The sequence below is a fragment of the Eretmochelys imbricata genome, chromosome 1 (genome assembly GCF_965152235.1).
Source record: "Eretmochelys imbricata isolate rEreImb1 chromosome 1, rEreImb1.hap1, whole genome shotgun sequence".
Classification (NCBI taxonomy): Eukaryota; Metazoa; Chordata; order Testudines; family Cheloniidae; genus Eretmochelys; species Eretmochelys imbricata.
In genome coordinates, this window is record NC_135572.1 from 3,521,851 (window position 1) to 3,544,385 (window position 22,535).

The 22,535-nt window shown below is 47.2% G+C and overlaps 1 protein-coding gene across 1 annotated transcript; it reads right to left on the minus strand.

Moving 5' to 3' along the window:
• Positions 1-3,590: 3,590 nt before the first annotated feature.
• LOC144259528 (olfactory receptor 52R1-like) lies at positions 3,591-4,619 on the minus strand. The gene has a single exon (XM_077807783.1). The coding sequence runs from the start codon at positions 4,617-4,619 to the stop codon at positions 3,591-3,593; it is 1,029 nt and encodes a 342-aa protein (XP_077663909.1).
• Between the last annotated feature and the right edge of the window lie 17,916 nt (positions 4,620-22,535).

Sequence of the window (22,535 nt, forward strand, 5' to 3'; positions counted from 1 at the left end):
CAGTTTGGCCAATGTACATGGCAGTGGGGCATTGCTGGCACATGATGGCATATATCACATTGGTAGATGTGCAGGTGAATGAGCCTCTGATAGTGTGGCTGATGTGATTAGGCCCTGTGATGGTGTCCCCTGTATAGATATCTGGACACAGTTGGCAACAGGCCTTGTTGCAAGGATAGGTTCCTGGGTTAGTGGTTCTGTTGTGTGGTGTGTGGTTGCTGGTGAGTATTTGCTTCAGGCTGGGGGGCTGTCTGTAAGCAAGGACTGGCCTGTCTCCCAAGATTTGTGAGAGTGATGGGTCGTCCTTCAGGATAGGTTTTAGATCCTTGATGATGTGTTGGAGAGGTTTTAGTTGGGGGCTGAAGGTGATGGCTAGTTGCTTTCTGTTATTATCTTTGTTGGGCCTGTCCTGTAGTAGGTAACTTCTGGGTATTCTTCTGGCTCTGTCAGTTTGTTTCTTCACTTCCGCAGGTGGGTATTGTAGTTGTAAGAACGCTTGATAGAGATCTTGTAGGTGTTTGTCTCTGTCTGAGGGGTTGGAGCAAATGCGGTTGTATTGTAGAGCTTGGCTGTAGACCATGGATCGTGTGGTGTGGTCTGGATGAAATCTGGAGGCATGTAGTTAGGAATAGCGGTCAGCAGGTTTCCGGTATAGGGTGGTGTTTATGTGACCATCGCTTATTACCACCGTAGTGTCCAGGAAGTGGATCTCTTGTGTGGACTGGTCAAGACTGAGGTTGATGGTGGTATGGAAATTAAATCTGTCAGTAGACAGGATACTGGGCAGGATGGACATTTGGTTAGACCCAGTATGGCCGTTCTTAAGTTCACTGAAAATGTCAGCCCAGAGTTCCTCAGCCTTCCTCAGCCCCCACATTTTGCTTCCATCAATGGGATCTGGGGTACCCGTTGTTCTGTAGATCTGCAGCTTTGTAGCATGCCTGCTGCCGCGAAATGCCCATGACTGCAGAAGGGAACAGGTCAGCAGCTGCTACTCTGCGAATGCCCACATCTTTTGAGAAGCCTCCAGCCCTGTCTATGAAGCTGCCACCTGCCCAGCAATCCCTCCAGAGAAGTTAATACCTAAGCCAGTTGCAGTTTGCAATACCATAGCTTCATGGAAATGGCCAGTGTAATTTTACCGGGATTAATAACCAGAGTAATGGGCACTGCCTTCATGCCCAGCCAGATCAACTCTCAGATGCAGCAATTCACAGCGCTACACCTGCAATTGCCACTGAAATTGATGGAATAACAGCCTCTTAAGCATTTGTAACTGGCAAGTATGATTTTATACCCATTACAAGTTGCAGAGAGAGGGAGGCTTTTCTTAGGAACACTTTCCAAGGGAGAGACAAATCATCTCCCTGACCCAAAACCCGCACTGTCTGGTTCAGGAAACATTTCCTTCAGGGATTATGGCTGGATCAGTCTGGAAACCAGAGCACGCAGGGAAACACTGAGGGCAGAGGAGAGCTGGCCACATTTTGGGTGAAGATAACATCTTGTGGACACCTCCCTGCCCAGTCCCACTCCCCTTCCACACACAGTCCACTAGCATCCATGGAGAAGCTCCAGGTTTGGTGTCACAGCCTCACTTAAGATCCTCACCCACCAGGCAGGTGTGGTTGGGTCCCACACACTGGACCCATGTGCTTTTCAGTCAGAATAGCGTTCAGCAGCAGTCTGGCTCTGCGTTTCTACACCCACTCTTGGGGTGGAGCTTCCATTCTAGCACCTCCCTCTGGAAGTGGAGACCTGCATACCAAGGCCCTGAGACTAGTTTTGGCCCAGCTCCCCCAGACTCTCCAATTGCTTCAGCACACCCTTCACAGAGCTCCCACTTGGGCTCATTCTGTTTCCAGTTTCTCTCTTTTGCGGAAAATGATTCCTAAAGCAAACACACCCAGGCTTTGCAAAAGGGGTTGCTAAAACAATTCCTCTACTTTAGACAGCACAGGAGATACCCAGATCCAGGTAAACAAAACACCTGTGTGCCATTCTTTGCCTCTGTGTCCTTACCACCCTGCAGCATTCTTTGAGATTTTGTTAGAGTTCTCTGGGGTGTCCAGGGGCCACCTCCTGAAACTCATGGCTTCTTCTCCCACTGGAGACTGTCTCTCTGCTTCATCCATAGCCCTGCAACCAAAGAGTCCCCTCTGCCACCTGTGTGCCTCTCCCCTGCCCCAGCTTCTTCTGGTTCATCCAGTCTCTGTGTTTTTAAAGGGCTGGACCAACAACTTTTCTTTGTGTTCCCTCTTCTGAGGAGGATTCACTCCTTCCACGCCAACCCCTCTTCAGAAAAGTTGGGGGAAATTGGCTTTATGTAGAATGCAGTTTCTCCCTTCTTTAGTCCTGGTGAAATCTGCTTAGGTGCTGAAAGTCTTTAATGACCAATCTATGCATAGATAGCTGCCTCTGCCCCAGCCTCCTGTCCCTGACTATGAGGAGCATGAGGGGAGAGAACAGTAAAAGCCCAAAGACATAAGGATGAAGACAGCTCATACAATCAAATGTGAGTTAATAGGGTTTCCACCCATGTGGGTTTTGCCCAGACAGTCACATTTTTGTCTTCTGTGTTTCGGTGCCATTAAGGGTTTCCAGGTATCCAGTTTTCAACCAGAAATTCTGGTCAAAAAGGGGACCTGGCAGTATCCGGTTTCTGCAGGGCAGAGAGAGGCATCAGGTCATGGCAGCCCCTGCTCATCCTTGGCCACCTCCTTTTCCAGATAAGGTGCCACGTACGTGTGTAAATACCTGGATAATGGCAGATGTGCCATTTATCTCCCTCCCTATAAGCTACCGAAGCCACCTCGGCCTCTGCCCAGCATCCTGCCTTCTCAGCTAACGCAGGAGCTGATCCTTCTGCCTTTCTCAGCTGTTGTCCTTCTAGATACAAAGCTGATCCTTTGCCTGGACCCCAAGTCCTGGTTCAGGACAAATGGGTCCCAGCCCATAACCATTTCATGGATCCTGCCTGCTACAGGTTCCTGGCCAGGAGGAACAAAAGGGATCTGAAAGCTAAAGAAATAAGTCACACAATGGTCTCTTCCCTCAGGACTTTGTAATCAAGCTTCAGGGCCCACAAGCTGTATGATGCACAATCTCACCCACCTGCCAATCAACCCTGCTCCCAACCCTCAGCTGCTTTTATACGGCTTCTTGGCTTCCCTCCCCACTCCCGACTGGCTCGGTGAGCCCAGCACTGCGTGCTTCCTGCACTCGCTGCAGGCTCCTTGTCAGGCTGCAGCAGATCCTGTCTCAGCCCCAGAGCAGAGGGAACTCAGCTGGTGGGGGAGACTCAGCGAGTGACGGGTGGAGAAGAGGAGCAAGCGAGAGGGTCAGCGCCTTGCGGGGAAAAGCGCAGAAGTGGGTGGAGCCTTGAGATGAGATGCGGAGCAGAAGCTGGGCATTGGAGGAAGAGGCAGGGCAGGGGGCAGGACCTCAGGGGTCCAGTTACCATAAATTAGAAAGGTGGCAACCTTATGAGTTAGTGAGTTGTACACAGACCGATTCCCCAGTTTGTCACGCTGACAATGCACACTAAGATCAGGAAATTATTTAATGTCTCTCACTGACCATTAAGTGATTCAGGGAAGAGGGCCCAGCACCAGCTCACCACCCAGATCTGCATGGAACTTGGTCTGAGAGCCAAAGCACGAAGAGAAAAATTTAGCCTCTTTATGAGTAATGAGCCGGAGAAGCCTGTCCCGGATCTGTTTGATCCTCACCCCGTAGATAATAGGGTTTATCATGGGGGGCACCAGGAGGTACATATTGGCAATGAGAATGTGGAAATTCAGGGGCAAATTGAGGCCAAAATGGTACATGAGGAAAGAGAAGAGACCAGGGATGTAAAAGGCTAAGATGGCAGAGAGGTGGGAGCTGCAGCTTCCAAAAATCTTGAGCCGGGCATCCTTCGTGGGGAGGCTGAAGATGGCCCTGAGGATCTGGGTATAGGACACGGTGATAAAAATCACATCCAGACCCATCACACAGAATACCACAAAGAGGCCGTAGTAACTACTGAAGCTGGTGTCGGCGCAGGCCAGCTTCACCACAGCCAAGTGTTCGCAGTGCGTGTGGGGGATGATGTTGGTTCTGCAATATGGCCACCGCCTCGCCAGGAGGATCGAGGGCAGTGTGAGCATGCCACCGCGCAGCACCACGGCCAGGCCGATCTTGGACACCACGGGATTTGTCAGGATGGTGGAATGCCTCAGGGGATGGCAGATGGCCACATAGCGATGCAAAGCCATGGCCACAAAGATCCCAGACTCCACCACAAAAAAGCAGTGAAGGAAGTACATCTGGGTGAGGCAGGCACTGAAATCTATTTCCCTGGAATTGAACCAGAAGATGCTCAGCGTTTTGGGGAGGATGGACGTAGACAGGACCAGGTCGGTGACGGCCAGCATGCAGAGGAAATAGTACATGGGCCCATGCAGGCTAGGCTCTGTCTTTACAATGAACAGGATGGTGAAGTTCCCAAAAATGGCTACGACGTACATGGTGGAGAAGGGGATGGAGATCCAGACGTGGGCCACCTCCAGGCCAGGAATGCCCTGGAGGATGAAGGTGGAGGGGTTGGTGAAGTGAGTTGTGTTGGAATCTGACATGGAGTAGGGGAGAAGGTGTCCAACTCTGAGGCAGAACGGTGTCCTCTGCGTGTAGCGTACGTTCACCTGACATCCTGTATGTGCCCAGGCTCTAGGGTGATGGTCGCAGTACAAATGCCTGGTGGAGAGACAATGTGAATATGAGACACTACATGCACTACTGGGGGCTGTTCTCATGGGGAAAGCGGACTGGTTGCTCTTCACACACTGAAAATGACATTTTCATTATTCAGAGAAATGAATTATGAAACACTGACCCTACTGATGCCAATTCCATATTTTATGGTCCTCCATGCATCAGTAATTCCTACACATCATGGTGTGGGAATCCTTAATAGGCACCAACAGGAAACCGGACTGTGGGTACTGGCTATCCATAATTGTTCCTTAATGCAATGAATCCCAGGCTAGACAGCCCATGCTGTAGGGAGTTCCCTATTCAGCCGGTGGCTCAAAATCTGAGATAGATAAAAACAATCTTGGCCAAGACATGTACCAGGGGTAAATATACCAGCTAGAACACACCTCAGGGAAAAGACCTGGGCGTCCATGGAAACACTTGTTCATTTGCAGTAGTGGCCAAAAGAGAGACAATGTTCACATACCTAAGCAATGGGATGGAGAATAACCTGCTCTGGGCATATGCTCAGTTGTGGTCACTCAGTCTCTATAAAGGATAGAGCAGATAGAAAGGGGATTTTAAGGACAAGACAGGCTGTAAGAATGGGGGAGGCTGCCATATGTAGACAGCCTGAAAAATCTGGGATTGTTTAGTTTCAAGAAGAGACAACTAAGGGGGCATATGAAAGAGGAGAGGAAAATAAACAGTGGATCTGATTACATTCAAATGGACAAACAGAGAACAGTTCCCAACCAGTAATATCGATAGACACTTAGTGCTTCAAAGGGGCTAATTCCCCAAAGATGAGGCAAACTGATTGGGAAGAAAAAAATAGACAGAAAACTGGGAAGGAAATATGGGAATTCTATTGGAAGAGTTTATTACATAACTAGAAAGCCACAATTCCACAGTCACGGAAGTGAATAACTTTTGCTAAAACCCTGTACAGTTAACTACAATACCCACCTGGGGAAGTGAAGGAACCGATTGACAGAGCCAGAAGAGTTCCCAGAAGTCGCCTACTACAAGAAAGGCCACTAGCTGTCACCTTCAGTCCCCAACTAAAACCTCTCTAGCTCATCATCAAGGATCTACAGCCTATCTTTAAGGACAATCCCTCACTTTCACAGACCTTGGGAGACAGGCCAGTCCTTGCTTACAGGCAGCCCCACAACTTGAAGCAAATACTCACCAGCAACCACACACCACAAAACACAAACACGAACCCGGGAACCTATCCCCGCAACAAACCCCGTTGCCAACTCTGTCCACATATCTATTCAAGGGACACCATCACAGGGCAGAATCACATCAGCCACACTATCAGAGGCTCATTCACCTGCACATCTACCAATGTGATATATGCCATCATGTGCCAGCAATGCCCCTCTGCCATGAACATTGGCCAAACCAGACAGTCTCTATGCAAAAGAATAAATGGACACAAATCAGATGTGAAGAATTATAACATTCAAAAACAGCTTCAATCTCCCTGGTCACTCAATAACAGACTTAAAAGTGGCAATTCTTCAAAAAAAAAACAACCCTTCAAAAACAAACTCCACCGAGAAACTGAATAACTGGAATTAACTTGCAAGCTGGACACCATCAAATTAGGCCGGAATAAAGACTGGGAGTAGCTGGGTCTCTACAAAAACTAATTTCCACATATTAATTTCCCTGTACTGTTACTCACACCTTCTTGTCAACTGTTTAAAATGGGCCACCCTGATTACATTGGCCTCATTACTACTACAAAAGTGATTTTTCCGCCCTTGCTATTCCACTGTTGAGAATAGCCCACTTCCACTATAATTGAATTGTCTCGTTAGCACTGACCCCGCACTTGGTAAGGCAACTCCCATCTTTTCATGTACTGTGTATATATACCGGCCTACTGTATTTCCCACTCCATGCATCTGATGTCTGAACATATAACACTGATAAAAGAAAACTGTTTACGTAATCCATAGTTGGCCTGTGGAACTCCTTGCCACAGACATTACTGGGGCAAGGAGCTTAGCTGAAAGGGATTTACAAATGGATGGGCTGTTGCAGGTGGTACTGGTGTCACCACGCTTAGGTAAGGCTGTCTGACACCTTCCATTAGGAAACCGCATTTTCAGTTGCTGAGAAGTTTACCAAACTTGAAGCATTTGGACTGAAATTTCCCATACTGGGTGTCTGCTTCCAGCTGAATTTGTTTTTTCAAAGTTTCAGACCTAACAGTTCAGCTGCCTTCTCGAATGAAGCTAGGAGAGAAGATGTCTTGCCCAGGTTGAAAAATTCTTATATTTTTTCCAGTATGGACCATTAGAACCTCCGTGCTTTACAGCAGATAAAAGTTAGGTAATAGCCTCCCCTCCCCACCCCCGCCCCCAGCCACCAACAGCCAGAGCTCTGAGATGCAAGAGGAGGAGGTGACAGTCTCTCTGCATGAACACACAGCTGGCTCCTGAGGCTTTTAGTCAGTTCTTACTCGAAGAAAAGTTTTGCCTGAGTGAGTAAGCAACAGGACAGGGCCTCAGAATTTGGCCTTTGTATTGTAACATCTACTAACACCTTTCATCCTGAAGGAGTCACTGTGCCAATCAAATGCAGCTGCCTTGGAGCTGGAGGCCATCAGCAAAAAGGGACATTTTGAGCCATGATACTGGAGCAAACTCATTCCTTGTGAAAAGTGCCCTGGGATGTTTAATGGCTGGGCAGAGCAGAAAGGACCCCAGACGTGTTCTCTATCCCACCGTGCCCATGTTGCTGCACTGGGCTTGTCGAGCAGGTGAGCTCTTCAGCAAGAGATGGTACCTGTGAATTCTGAGACGGAAGTGTCTTCCCCAGGAATCCCCGTCAGGTATCTATGTCCCACACATCTCTCACCCCAGCATCTGCAGCAACATCTCACGCTGAGAGCCGATACAGTGGTGTGCGCTGGTTATAACAGAGCTCTGTGCAATCCCAGGGGGATTCGCTCAGCCTCTAGTGGCGAAGCGGCATCTCAGTGTAAACAGGCTGGACACAGGAGACACTCGAGCCAATCACTCTCTTTCCATCTCTGCGCTTCTGCGCTCTTCATCCAGCTTTAGGAGTAAACAGTAATTAAGGGACCTTCCCAAAGGGAGACGAGAACTTTTAGTCTCTGTGCTGAGTCAGAGAGGAATTGGCTGCTCTGTGAGTCGTTGAATATTTAAAAAATATAGTAAATGATTTAAGAAAATTAGGAATAATACCTAGGTCTCTTCCAACCCTAATCTCCTTTGATTCTATGATTCTATGGCCTTGTGGATGCTCAGCACCTGTGAAAGCCAGGATGCTCTGGGTTCCTAAACATCCATGGATGCGCACCTAGCCCAGGATCCTGGCTCTGACAGTGGCTGGCTCCGGACACTTCGAGTAAGGTGTGAGTGACTAGGCAGATGTAGGATATTCTGCTCTCCCCCTTATAATTCTTCTTAAGCTCTAAAACAGATCTGGAGATCTGGTTCAAAAAAGAACTAAATAGTTCATGGAGGATACGTCCATCCCTCGCTATTAGCCAGGAGGGCCTGGATGGTGTCCCTAGTCTCTGTTTGCCAGAAGCTGGGAATGGGCAACAGGGGATGGATCACTTGGTGATTCCCTGTCTGTTCATTCCCTCTGGGGCACCTGGCACTGGCCACTGTGGGAAGACAGGACACTGGGCAAGATGGACCTTGGTCTGGCCCAGTCTGGCCGTTCTTATGAAAAAGACACCTGAGAAGAGACACGAGCTCTTTCTACAAGCACATGGGGCTGTTGCTAAGGGCTCAGAGAGCAGTATTTCTTATACGTAACTATCACCATACCATGCAGCACATTTCATTAAAGGATCTTCAAAATATTTAGCAAAGGAAAGTCACTTTGAACCTATCCCCGTTATACAGATAGGTAAACTGAAGCAAAGGAGATGTGACCTTGCCAAGGTCACACAGAGAACGATAGAGAGAGCCCAGGAGTCCTCACTTGCCTACAGTAGCCACTGTCTCTCCATCCAGACTGAGCACATGAAAAAAAGGAAATGGACTCACGCTTTAGAGGGGCCTGTTCTTTGGGTGGATGTGATGGATTTCCCTGGGGCGCAACCTTGAACCTGGGTACCACTGACCACTCTCACATACCAGTCTGGGATCCATCTCATACTGTGATGCTGTGACAAGCTGCAGTTCTCTCCAGCTCTTGCACTTACACAACCATACACAGACAGGGACACACCCAACTGCAGTTACATGACTGCTTTCACTAGCCACCCATGAACCAACAATAGAGAGGCTCCTGCCAATTTACCCCAGTTTTCCAGCCTAGGACCCCAGAGCCTTACCATCTTGCTCTGGTCAGAACCCTAACCAGTGTAAGTTTATTACCCAGTCTGCCCTCCCTCAATGTGGAGAGGACAATGTACAAGCCACTAAACCTGAACATAATTCTATTTTGCATTTCAAACATTCATGTGTTGCACAACATTGTTGTGTTACCTGCATGTGTTATTGCACAGTTCTGTGTACCTTTTAACACTTTGTAGATCAGCCTAGTGATATCAAAAGTCAGGAAGTGTGCCTTCTCTGAGTGGCTACAAACGGCTCTTTTTATCTGTGCAGCATTGTTAACTATTGTGCTTTTCCCCACTGATGATAACTCAATGCAGATATTCATCAACGCCATGAGGTGGTGTGCCTCAGTCTCCCCTTCCACACAGCAGACCAGGTTCATTATGGTTTCCCTTCTATGACAAGCTTTGAGCCTATTTACAGGTGTTAGCTGAGAATTAGTAGCCCCATAGGGCTTCTTGTTTACTATACCTAGCATACCTAAAAGCTTTTCAGACAAATCATGCATATTACACCTTATACTAAAGTGGGGGTGCATGGCTGGGGAGCTGGGAAATTGGCTGCAGCTTCCATGGTTGGTCCGTGAATGGCTTAGGTAAAGCTCTCAGGTAACTCAGTTCGGTATATGGTGTCACCTCCTGAGGGGTTGGGTGACAACAGGGACCAGAGGGACTGTCTTGACATCACCAGCAGAGCAGAGGGAGAGGCCAACCCAGCTGAGTAGTTAGGGGGCATGTTGGTTCCAACAGCTTTCAGGCTCCACCCCGGGGGTACAGCCCATCACAATCTCCACCCCGCCCCACCAGCTGGGCTCCCTCTCTTCTAGGGCTGGGCTGGGAGTTGATGCAGCCTAACAAGGAGCCTACTTGTGGATAGGAGGCAGCCATGGTTAATGACCCAATGTCTTCCTACACCCTGCCGGATCCCTTAAAGCAACCCAGCCTTGGGCTTTTTCTGAGACAGTCAAGTCAAATATGATGAGGATCGCTGGAAAATTTTGTTCATCTTATATAAAATTCTATCAATCCCAAAGGATAGGACACATTATCCCCTAGGTCAATGAATATTTCAGATATTACCCAAATACACGCTGACAGCCAATTCTTATTAAATAAATTAAGATTTCTTTAAAGAGAGAGAGAGTATTGGTTAAAATATCATTATACATACAGACATGTATCGAGTTCTTAAGTCCATTTCATGATAGAGATAGTGAGCTTTAGTGTTGCAAAGAGTTCATTCAGAATTAGTTCATAGGTTGCTGTCCAATATCAGAGTGATCCAGAATAGAAGGGGAGACCTGAGTCTTGTGGCTCAAGCTTCCCCTGATGAAGCTTAAGCAGTTTTGAGATGATAGGATCAGGGTTCAAGAATTCTTTTAGAGACCATTGTCAGGCTATGATAGTGAAGAAGAGTTGCTTTCAAGTAGAATTACCTATTTCCTATGTATACACAGGTAACTATTTCCATTCATCAGCAATTCATAAGCAGTTTACTACAAACTTCAAAGAGAATTGTAGACAATGAAATTATTACACCCAAGTTTCATTTAAATGTTAGTATTTCCTTTTGATCTTTGAAGCGACAGATATAGCAACAGACAGGAACCATCTGTATACGTGGTTAACATCTAACAAGACTAAGTAAATGTGTTCAGTTAATATTATCTCTAATTCTCTAACAATACAGATTTGCATTTCAAAGCTCTAGTCCATTTACCACAGCTCTGTTAACTATTTAAAAGGAATGGCCCTAATTGCCATTTACATACTTCTATAATATGTCTTTAAAGGTTGAATTTGGATCAATCATCCTGCTAGAGCCAGGACGGAGGCATCTGTCTATAAATAGGTTCATCATTAAAGACTATCAGCACCTAACAAGATCTCGCCCAGACAGAAGAAAGGAGTAACTGCATTTTAGATAAAACCAATTTCCTCCAACTTCTCTGCAGAAGGGAGGGCGTGGAAGGAATGGAACCTCCCCAGAAGAGGAAACAGAGAGACCAGGTGTTGGTCCACCCCTTTAAAAACAGAGAGACTGGATGAGTCAGAAGAAACTGGGGCAGGAGAGAGGCACAAGGATTGCAGACGGGACTCTTTGGCAGCAGGGTTATGGCTGCAGCAGAGAGACAGTTTCCAGCTGCATGAGAAGTTACTGGTTGCAGGAGGAGGCCCCTGGACAGCTTAAAGGGCTCTACTCAAATCCCAAAGAATGCTCCCGGGTGTTGTATTGTGTTTATCTAGATCTGGGTGTCTCTTCTTCTGTCTAAAGGAGAGGAATTGTTTTAGCAACTCCTTTTTCAAAGCCTGGGTCTGTTTCCTTTAACAATCCTGTGCCCCAAAGAGAGAAACTGGAAACAGAGTGAGCCCAAGGGTGAGCTCTGGAAAGGGTGTTCTGAAGGAATTGGAGAGTCTGGGGGAGCCAGGCTGAAAGTAGACTCAGGGCCTTGGTGTGAAGGTCTCCACTCCCAAAGGGAGGTGCTGGAACAGAAGCTGCACCCCAAGTGTGGGCCTAGAAACCCAGAGCCAGAGCAGGGCCTGAACATGGCTCAGACTCAGGAAAGCTTAAAAGCACACACGGGTGCAGCATGTGGGTTCCAAACACAGCTGCCTGATGGGTGTCCAGCCACAGGAGTTTGAGCAGGGTTGTGATGGGTTGAATCACAGAAACTCCCTGGGAGCTGCCACCTGATGTGCCAAGACTACTTCTCCTCCTTCTTTCCTGCCCAGTCAGCGTAGGACTTCAGTGCCCTGCCTGGTTTGAGCCAGACCCGCTAGCCTGCTGCAAACCCAGACCCAGCTCTGAACCACTTTCCCTGGTTCAGCTGTAGGCTTAACTGTTAGCAATTTAAGAAGTGTTCCTGCCTTTAACACTCAGATGCCCAACTCCCAATGGGGTCCAAACCCTAAATAAATCCGTTTTACCCTGTATAAACTCAAAAATTGTTCGACCTCTATAACACTGAAAGAGAGATATGCACAGCTGTTTGCCCCCGCCCCTCCGCAAGTATTAATACATACTCTGGGTTAATTAATAAGTAAAAAGTGATTTTATTAAATACAGAAAGTAGGATTTAAGTGGTTGCAAGTAGTAACTGACAGAACAAAGTGAATTACCAAGCAAAATAAAATAAAACATGCAAGTCTGTGTCTAATCAAACTGAATACAGATAAAAACCTCACCAGTTCCAGTAAGCTGTCTTTTACAGACTAGTCTCCTTCTAGTCTGGGTCCAGCAAACACTCCTGCCCCCTGTAGTTACTGTCCTTTGTTCCAGTTTCTTTCAGGTATCCTTGGGGGTAAAGCCAGCTGAAGACAAAATGGAGGGGTCTCCCATGGGCTTAAATAGCATTTCTCTTGTGGGTGGAGACCCCCTCCTCTCTCCTATGCAAAGTCCAACTCCAAGATGGAGTTCTGGAGTCACCTGGGCAAGTCACATGCCCATGCGTGACACACAGTTTTTACAGGCAGCAGCCATTGCCCACGTGACATCTTGAATGTCTCCAGGAAGACTTCTTATGTGGACTGGAACCTTCCAAGATGCATTGTTCCTTAAGTGCTTCTTGATTGGGCACTTAACTTTGTGAATTCCTTTCTCCAGGAACTGACCAAATGCTCTACTAAGGTTATTTAGAAATCAAGCCAGGAGACGGCCAATATTCATAACTTTGAATACAAAAATGATACAGGCATACAAATAGGATTAATAGATTCAGTAGATCATAACCTTTACAGAGATATGTAACATGACATATGTAGCATAGAACATTATGTTATATATATTCATAAGCATATTTCCATAAAGCCTTATAGGGGGCACCGTCACACGGACTGTGACAGCAAACCTGGAGCTGCTACATAGATGCTAGGTGACTGTGAGTGGAAGGAGAGTGGGACTGGGTGATCACAAACCTGCGGAAAGGTATCCACAATATGTTCTCTTCACCCAAATATGGCACCTGTACCTTTGGTGTTTCCCGGAGTGCTCTGGTTATCAGACTGATCCAGCTGGGCTCCCTGAAGGAAATGTTTCCTGAACCAGGCATTGCCAGCTTGGGGTCAAGGAGCGGGTTTGTCTCTCCACTGGAAAGTGCTCCCCAAAATGGAAGAGGCCTGGTGCCCCTGTCCTAGTGAGTTTCATCCCATCTCTCTCTCCATGCAGTTGGGTCAATCTCTCCCTTTCCTTGTGCAAATCACCCACTCACACACCTCCTTTCGCTTTGCCATTTCTAATGTCCCTCCCACCTTAGGTGCCAGTTACAAACGCTCTAGGGGCTGTTATTCCATAGACTTCAGTGGCAATTGCAGGTGTAGCACTATGAATTGCTGCATCTGAGATCTGATCTGGCTGGGCATGGAGCAGTGCGCATTAATCTGGTTATTAATCCAGGTAAAACAAAGTCCCTGTCAATTACAATCCAGTAGCCTGCAGCTACAAAATGCAACCAGCTCAGTATTAACCTGTCTGGAGGGATTGCTGGGCAGGTGGCAGCTTCATAGACAGGGCTGGAGGCTGCTCAAAAGATGTGGGCACTCGCACAGCAGCAACTGCTCCCTGTTCCCTTCTGCAGCCTTTGTGGGGATGTCATGGCAGCAGGCTTGCTACAATGGGTACCCCAGCAGGAAGCGAAATGTGGGGGCTGAGGAAGGCTGAGGAACTCCAGGATGACAGTTTCAGTGCTCCTGGTCTCTGTGATGCTACACCCCATATTCTTTATAGACATATGGTTATGTTATGAATATGGCATAACTAAGATATGCTTTATGTGAGATAGCTCATGTAAGATATCATTGGAAAGGTTATGATTTACTGAATGTGATTATACTATTTGTATGCATGCATCATTTCTGCATACAAAGTTAAGAATATTGACCCTCTAACACTTACATCTGTGTGTATATTTCTGAAACACCCACCACACAATAAGCAATCAGCCTTAATGGACCATTAGAAAAAGACAATTTGTCTTTGAAGATGTGGATCTGCCATCTGCCTGGAATTCCTTCCTGTGGATATTGCAAATAAACCTGGTTTCCTAGTTGCTTTGACACAGCAAGATCAGGTGATAAGATCACCTGATACAAAATACCACCTTGGACACTGTTGGTACTTTTCCTCTATAGGGGGATGGGGATAAACCAAAGGTTTCCCACCTTAGGTAAATCATTTTTAAGGCTGGGGAGGGGGTTAATCTGGACTATCCTCCATTTCCTACCCAAGAAGAAAAACTGTTGTAAGAACTGAAGGAACAAAGGAAGTAACCTGAGGTGCAAGGTAGGGGTGAATCCAAACACAGACAGAAATCCAGTCTGTAAGAAGAAATAACTGGAACTCTAAGCCACAGAAACTCTGCAACTTGCCTAAAATAACATTTAGGGTGAGAAATGCTGGGCAAATCCTCTCACACAGAGAATACTTCAGTTAGCCTCTGTAGCTGGGTGTAGCCCTGCCTGTGTGTGTGCTGGAATAGGCTGGAGAGCCTAATTCTGCAAAACAGGGAGAGAGAATCCAGGCTGGTGGAGCAGAAGGGGCTCAGTGAAACCCCAGTACATCCGGTGGCAGCCCAGAATGGGGGACCAACCCGTCACAGTCTCCAATAGCTGCTCTGTATCAAGGGGCAGCACAAGATCAGGCGTGAGGATATATTGAACCCAGAACCACCCCCATAAGCTCTGTCATTTTTTGGCAGCTTTCTTGCTGGGGACACATGACTAGAAGAAATGACCAGTAAATTCTGAAGTGGGCATAGCAAGAAATGCCACTGCGTGGCCAGTGATCACGTGGGTGCCAAAACTTCAGTAGCACAACAGGACTGCCAGTGCGCAAATACACAGCCAGACCCCCTTACGCACCTTCCCATTGACAGATCCAGACAGTGCTCGGTTTGGAAGGAGGCTACGTTCCTTTGGGATTTGCCATGTTGATAAGGAATGAGGGGAGGAATGGCTCCCCAGACACTGTGGCGATACATCTGTTGATCCAGTTATGTGTGTGAGGCTGAGGTCGCACAAATGCAGGTGACATTCACGAAACAAGGAAAGTGAAAGGGACATTTTCGGGGATCACATATTGCACATGTGATGGGTAGCAGGAAAAACACTCTTTCATTTTCCTTTGCTCTGTACCTCAACTTGCTTTTCTCCTGTAGTACAGAGGAGAACGTCGTCTTTTTCAGTACACGGTTGTATGTCTTATATAAAAATACAAAATTAGATCTCAGGGAGCTCTAATTTGATAGATATATTGTTGTGACACTCTGTACCCCAAAGCAACACCCTGGCACCTCCATATTAACCACTGTTATATAATTGCAACAATTCTTCTACAAAATATGTCACCTCAGGTGTCTATGGAAAAGTTATGGTTTGCTGAGTATGACTATCCTCTTTGTATCCATGTCTCATTATTGTATCTGAAGTTATGAATATTGATTATCTGCCTCTATTTCAAACCTGTTTGCTCCTGTGGTAGTTCCCACAAGGTAGTTTACGTCCAGTCTAGCCAGCACATTGTGACTAGACTATTCAAGTGGATGGCCCAACAGTGAAGACAAGGGTCCATGGAAAAAGTTTATCCCCACCTGATGGACTTTCCTGTGGACGTTCTAGCCAGGGTATGGGTTAGGCCCCGGCTATGACTCACTGAAGCATGAAAATTCATCTGACACTGGACTCCGTCCTGTGCCTGTACTTTTCCAGTACTGTGCTGGGATCTTTCTTTGGGACAATGAAGTTCCCTCCACATGGCAGAAGCTATAAAAGGGAGAAGTGACATCACCACTTGGCCTCACTCCCCCGCCCCCCGCCACAACTCAACACCTGAAAACACGATTAGAGGAAAAATTCTTTGAGGAGGGGCTCCCAGGCTGGCAAGGAGAAATCAAGGCACGTGTGTGGAATATTGGTGAACTGTTTGTACCATCAGGGTAAGACAATTCTTGAGTCAAATCCTGTCCAGTTTAGAGAACTCAGATTGTGATTTTGTAGATCCTACTGAATAGATAGTTGTTCGTTACTATGCTAATGAACCATCACACCAAGGGGAGAAGGTAATTCCTTGGGCTGGTAAGACACACAAAACAGGTGTGAAAGGGCTGCTTGGAGAAGACACACCTCTTAGCCCAGAGAGCACAGATCACAAACCGCTAGGAAAGCGGGAGAGGGCAAGGTCCCAGTGCTGGGAATCGAGATCAAAGAGAAAGACGGAGAGAGGGATGTTGGTGGATTTTTTGCATGGGCATAACCCTGAGATTGGGAAGCAGCTCCACAGAGGGCTAGCCAACATGCAAAGTCCCCTTACATTATCATCTCACCAGATCCCGGCATAACAAGACCCCAAAGATTACCTTTAACTGAGATCCCTATTAAAGGGGACACTGAGGGGAAAAGAAAACCAGTAACTAAACACATGTGAATGTTAAGGGCGGAGTTGAAAGGCACAATGAGTATTGAACGAACAAACTGTCCAAGCAGAAGGCATGGTTACAGTAGGCAAGTCAGGACTCCTGGGTTGTGTCATTCTCTGTGTGACTTTGGCAAGGTCACATCTCTTTTGCCTCAGTTTACCTATCTGTATAACGGGAATATCTTCAAAGTGACTTTCTTTTGCTAAGTATTTTGAAGATCCTTCAATGAAGGTGCTGCACGGTATGGTGATAGTTACTGATGAGAATTACTGGTCTCTGAGCCCTTAGCGACAGCCCCATGTGCCTGCAGAAAGTGCTTGTGTCTCCCCTCACGAATCTTTCTTATAAGAACGGCCATACTGGGCTAGACCAAAGGTCCGTCTAGCCCAGTATCATGTCTTCCAACAGTGGCCAATGCCAGGTGCCCCAAAGGGAATAAACAGAACAGTTAATCACCAAGTGATCCATCCCCCATTACCCATTCCCAGCTTCTGGCAAAGAGAGACTAGGGACACCATCCCAATCCATCCTGGCTAATAGCTCCATGAACTTTCCTGGTTCTGGTTCTGGTTCAGATTACTGTTTACTCCTAAAGCTGGATGAAGAGCGCAGAGCACAGAGATGGAAAGAGAGTGATTGGCTCCTGTGTCCAGCCTGTTTACATTGAGATGCTGCTTTGCCACTAGAGGCTGAGTGAATTACCTTGGGATTGCACAGAGCTCTGTTATAACCAGCACACACCACTGTATCGGCTCTCGGCGTGAGATGTTGCTGCAGATGCTGGGGTGAGAGAGGTGTGAGACATGGGTACGTGACGGGGATTCCCGGGGAAGACACTTCTGTCTCAGAATTCACAGGTACCATCTCTTCCTGAAGAGCTCACCTGTTCGACAAGCCCAGTGCAGCAACATGGGCACGGTGGGATAGAGAACACGTCTGGGGTCCTTTCTGCTCTGCCCAGCCATTAAACATCCCAGGGCACTTTTCACAAAGAATGAGTTTGCTCCAATATCATGGGCCAAAATGTCCCTTTTTGCTGATGGCCTCCAGCCCCAAGACAGCTGGATTTCAGTGGCACGGTGGATCCTTCAGGAGGACAGATGTTAGTAGATGGACAATACAAAGGCCAAATTTTGAGGCCCTGGCCCGTAGTTTAATCAGGCCCCACTGAGGCTAAGCTTTTCTTGGTGTAAGAACTGAATCTAAACCTCAGGAGCCAGCTGTGTGTTCATGCACAGAGTCTGTCACCTCCTGCTCTTACATCTCAGGGCTCTGGCTGTTAATGGCTGGGGGGGTGGGGAGGGGAGGCTATTTCCCGACTTATCTGCTGTAAAACACAGAGGTTCTAACGGTTCTCACTGGAACAATTACAAGAATTTTTTCAACCTGGGCAAGACATCTTCTCTCCTAGCTTCATTCGAGAAGGCAGCTGAACTGTTAGGTCTGAAACTTTGAAAGAACAAATTCAGCTGGAAGCAGACACCCAGCATGGGAAATTTCAGTCCAAACACTTCAAGTTCTACTTTCTTTTTTGATAGATTCATAGGCTATAAGACCAGAAGGGACCATTTGACCATCCAGCCTGACCTGCTGTATAACACAGGCCATTACAGTTCACACAGTTATCCCTGTATTGAGCTCCACCTTTCTGTAGTTAATAGACTTATTTTTATGCTTTGCCTTTACCAGTCAGTTTGTCTAAAGTGCTTGCAGGATAGGAGGGAAGGGATAGCCTACAGAGGGACCTAGAGAAATTAGAGGATTGGGCCAAAAGAAATCTGATGAGGTTCAATAAGGACAAGTGCAGAGTCCTGCACTTAGGACGGAAGAATCCCATGCATCGCTACAGACTAGGGACCGAATGGCTCGGCAGCAGTTCTGCAGAAAAGGACCTAGGGGTTACAGTGGACGAGAAGGTGGATAAAAGTCAACAGTGTGCCCTTGTTGTCAAGAAGGCTAACAGCATTTTGGGTTGTATAAGTACGAGCATTGCCAGCAGATTGAGGGATGTGATCATTCATAGAATCATAGAATATCAGGTGTCAAGGTTCCTTCCCCACTCTGAACTCTAGATGTGGGGACCTGCATGAAAGACCCCCTAAGCTTATTTTTACCAGCTTAGGTTAAAAACTTGCCCAAGGTACAAACTTTGCCTTGTCCTTGAACCGTATGGTGCCACCACCAAGCTTTTTAAACAAAGAACAGGGAAAGAGCCCACTTGGAGACGTCTTCCCCCAAAATATCCCCCCAAGCCCTACATCCCCTTTCCTGGGGAAGGCTTGATAAGAATCGTCACCAATTGGTACAGGTGAACACAGACCCAAACCCTTGGATCTTAAGAACAAAGAAAAATCTATCAGATTCTTCAAAGAAGAATTTTAATTAAAGAAAAGGTAAAAGAATCACCTCTGTAAAATCAGGATGGTAAATACCTTACAAAATAATGAGATTCAAAACATAGAGAATCCCTCTAGGCAAAATGTTAGCTTACAAAAAGACACAAAAACAGCAATATACATTCCATCCAGCACAGCTTATTTTACCTTTAAACCATTAAACATTAAAGGAAATCTAACGCATTTCTAGCTAGATTACTTACTAACTTTACAGGAGTTGTAAGGCTGCATTCCTGATCTGTTCCCAGCAAAAGTATCACACAGACAGACAAACCCTTTGTTCACCCCCTTCCTCCAGATTTGAAAGTTTCTTGTCTCCTCATTGGTCATTTGGGGTCAAGTGCCAGCAAGGTCACCTTAGCTTCTTAACCCTTTACAGGTGAAAGGGTTCTGCTTCTGGCCAGGAGGGATTGTGTAGCACTGCACACAGAAAGGTGGTTACCCTTCCCTTTTTATTATGTCATCAGGGTTGGAAGGGACCTCAGGAGGTCATCTAGTCCAACCCCCTGCTCAAAGCAGGACCAATCCCCAACTAAATCATTCCATCCAGGATTTTTCAAGCCTGACCTTAAAAACCTCTAAGGAAGAAGATTCCACCACCTCCTTAGGGAACCCATTCCAGTGCTTCACCACCCTCCTAGTAAACTATTGTTTCCTAATATCCAACCTAAGCCTCCCCTACTGCAACTTGAGACCATTACTCCTTGTTCTGTCATCTGGTACCACTGAGAACATTCCCCTCTATTTGGCATTGGTGAGGCCTCATCTGGAGTATTGTGTCCAGTTTTGGGCCCCACACTACAAGAAGGATGTGGAAAAATTGGAAAGAGTCCAGCAGAGGGCAGCAAAAATGATTAGGGGGCTGGAACACATGACTTCTGAGGAGAGGCTGAGGGAACTGGAATTGTTTAGTCTGCAGAAGAGAAGAATGAGGGGGGATTTGATAGCTGTTTTCAACTCCCTGAAAGGGGGTTCCGAAGAGGATGGATCTAGACTGTTCTCAGTGGTAGCAGATGACAGAACAAGGAGTAAGGGTCTCAAGTTGCCGTGGGGGAGGTCTAGGTTCCCCTCCATGCTGCATAGTTAACTAGGTGGTGAGAGAAGGTTTACTCTCTGCAGAGATACAGGTGTGATGAACACCTGGCTCTTTGAGTCCTGGGCCCCATTTCCATGAGTCTGAGAAGACAATGGCCACTCCAATTGTCCAGTCATTTGTTACCTAGCAACTAACAACCATGGATGCCCCTCCCCCCCGCAGGAGGCCAATCATGTTTGATCAGCTGGAGAACAAAGGACTGAGGAGGGGCCAGGTGGGAGTTGTTAAGTGTGTGCTGCTGGGAGCAGCAGACTCTCCTGAACTGGGACTGAAGAGGGGTCAGAGGGCTCTGGGCTGACCAAAATGGACCATGCTGTAGCTTTCTGTTCTCTCTGCTCCCTCCAAGGGCTTTCTACCCTGTGTTCCAGGCACCGAATAAACCCGACTGCTGTTCACAGTGCTGGCTGAACGTCACTGCAGAGCCTGAAGTGGGGAGTGCATTGCTTCCTTAGCGTGTTCGAGTCTCTCTCAGGTGTCCAACCCAGGTGGACTGGCTGAGGGGAGCTCACAGTGGAAAGCGGGGGGCTGAAGGCTCCGAGGTTCAGTCCCAGGAGGCAGTGAAGCCAAGTGGCTGACCATAGTGGGATAATGTGACCTTAAGGGGGCTGCCACACTGTTCCAGGGGCTGTTCTGGAGCTGTTCAAGAGCACCAGACCTGTGGATCCATGACAGCATGAAGCTGCTTTATTGATGTCCTCACTGAGTCATTGACTGATTGGCCCTCTCAGCCTTGGATCAGGAAAGGCTCAAGCTGGGGGATTTTGCTTTCAGGTCCTCAGAGGCCAGTTCTCAGGGGGAACCCTGCATGCAGGCCTGGAACTCAGCATCCCCCCATAGCCAGTCCTGCCTTTTCCCTAGCGGGCTCCAGACAGCTCCCAAAATCGCATCCCCCCACTCCTGAGCTCCCAGGGGAGGGCATCTCACTCCCTTTGGGTTGCTGAGCAGACTCTGGGTCTGCCTTGTCTTCCCCTCCCTCCCAACTGAATGCACCTCTCTGAGCTAGTCACACAGGGAGCCCCAGGGACCTAGGTAAGCTCCGTTGGGGTTACATTTGCTTTGCCCACGGATAGCACCTTCCACCCACAGTTCTGAAATGCTCTATGCACCTTCATGGTGCTACGCTCCCACTGTGATGCGGGAAAGCATGAGAATCTCCTTTTTCATGGCAGAGGAAACCGAGGCACACACAGGGAACTCGTGATTTTTGAGGGGTCTCCATTTGGGGGGCAGTACTTGAGATACTTTCAATGGTGATCTTTTCAGAAACGGCTGAGCAGCCACCCTCTGATGAGGAGTCCTGGGGGCGTGTGTGTGTGAAGTTCTGCATTCGAAGCCAGAGACATCCCACATGATTAGTCACTTTTGAAAATCTTGGCTGGAATAACTTGCCCCCAGTCAGCCAAGGAGAGAGCCCAGCTCTATGCTGCTTTGGGTATTTTGACTTCTCAGGGTGTAACAATGCGGCCTCTGGTGAGATACAACTGAGAGTATCAATTCAGGACAAATTGTTTAGAGCAGGGCAGTTACAGCCCAAGGCTGTGTGGCCTTTATTACTAAGGCAAACCAAACCAGCCAAACAGAGAGGACTTCCGTCTCACCACACTGGCAAACCATAAGTCATACAAGCAATTCCCTTATATACTCCAGTTTCCAAGTATCACCACCAGTGTCACTTCTTGTAGCGATGAATGGTTATGGAAACTGTCAAGGTTCCTTCCCCACTCTGAACTCTAGGGTACAGAGGTGGGGACCTGCATGAACCCCCCCCCCCCAAGCTTATTTTTACCAGCTTAGGTTAACTTCCCCAAGGTACAAACTATTTTACCTTTTGCCCTTGGACTTTATTGCTGCCACCACCAAGCGTGTAACAAATATATAACCGGGAAAGAGCCTGCCTGAAAACCTCTTTCCCCCAAAAATCCTCCCCAAACCCTGCAGCCCCTTTCCTGGGGAAGGCTAGATAAAAATCCTCACCAATTTGCATAAGTGAACACCGACCCAAACCCTTGGATCTTAAGAACAATGAAAAAGCAATCAGATTCTTAAAAGAAGAATTTTAATTGAAGAAAAAGTAAAAGAATCACCTCTGTAAAAGCAGGATGGTAAATACTTTACAGGGTAATCAGATTCAAAACAGAGAGAAACCCTCTGGGCAAAAAGTCAAAAAGACACAAACCCACAGGAATATCCATTCCATTCAGCACAGCTTATTTTCTCAGCCATTTAAAGGAATCAGTATCTAACTCATCTCTAGCTAGATTACTTACTAAGTTCTAAGACTCCATTCCTGTTCTGTCCCCGACAAAAGCATCACACAGACAGAGAGAACCTTTTTTTCTTCCCCCCCTCTAGCTTTGAAAGTATCTTGTCTCCTCATTGGTCATTTTGGTCAGGTGCCAGTGAGGTTATCCTAGCTTCTTAACCCTTTACAGGTGAAAGGGTTTTTTCCTCTGGCCAGAAGGGATTTAAAGGTGTTTACCCTTCCCTTTATATTTATGATAAAAACCAATACTCCAGGAAAAGAAAAAGGTTCTCCCGATCTCAAAGGACCAAAC

Coding starts and splice junctions, on each gene's coding strand:
- LOC144259528 (XM_077807783.1), bottom strand. CDS start 4,619: ATGTCAGATTCCAACACAACTCACTTCACCAACCCCTCCACCTTCATC.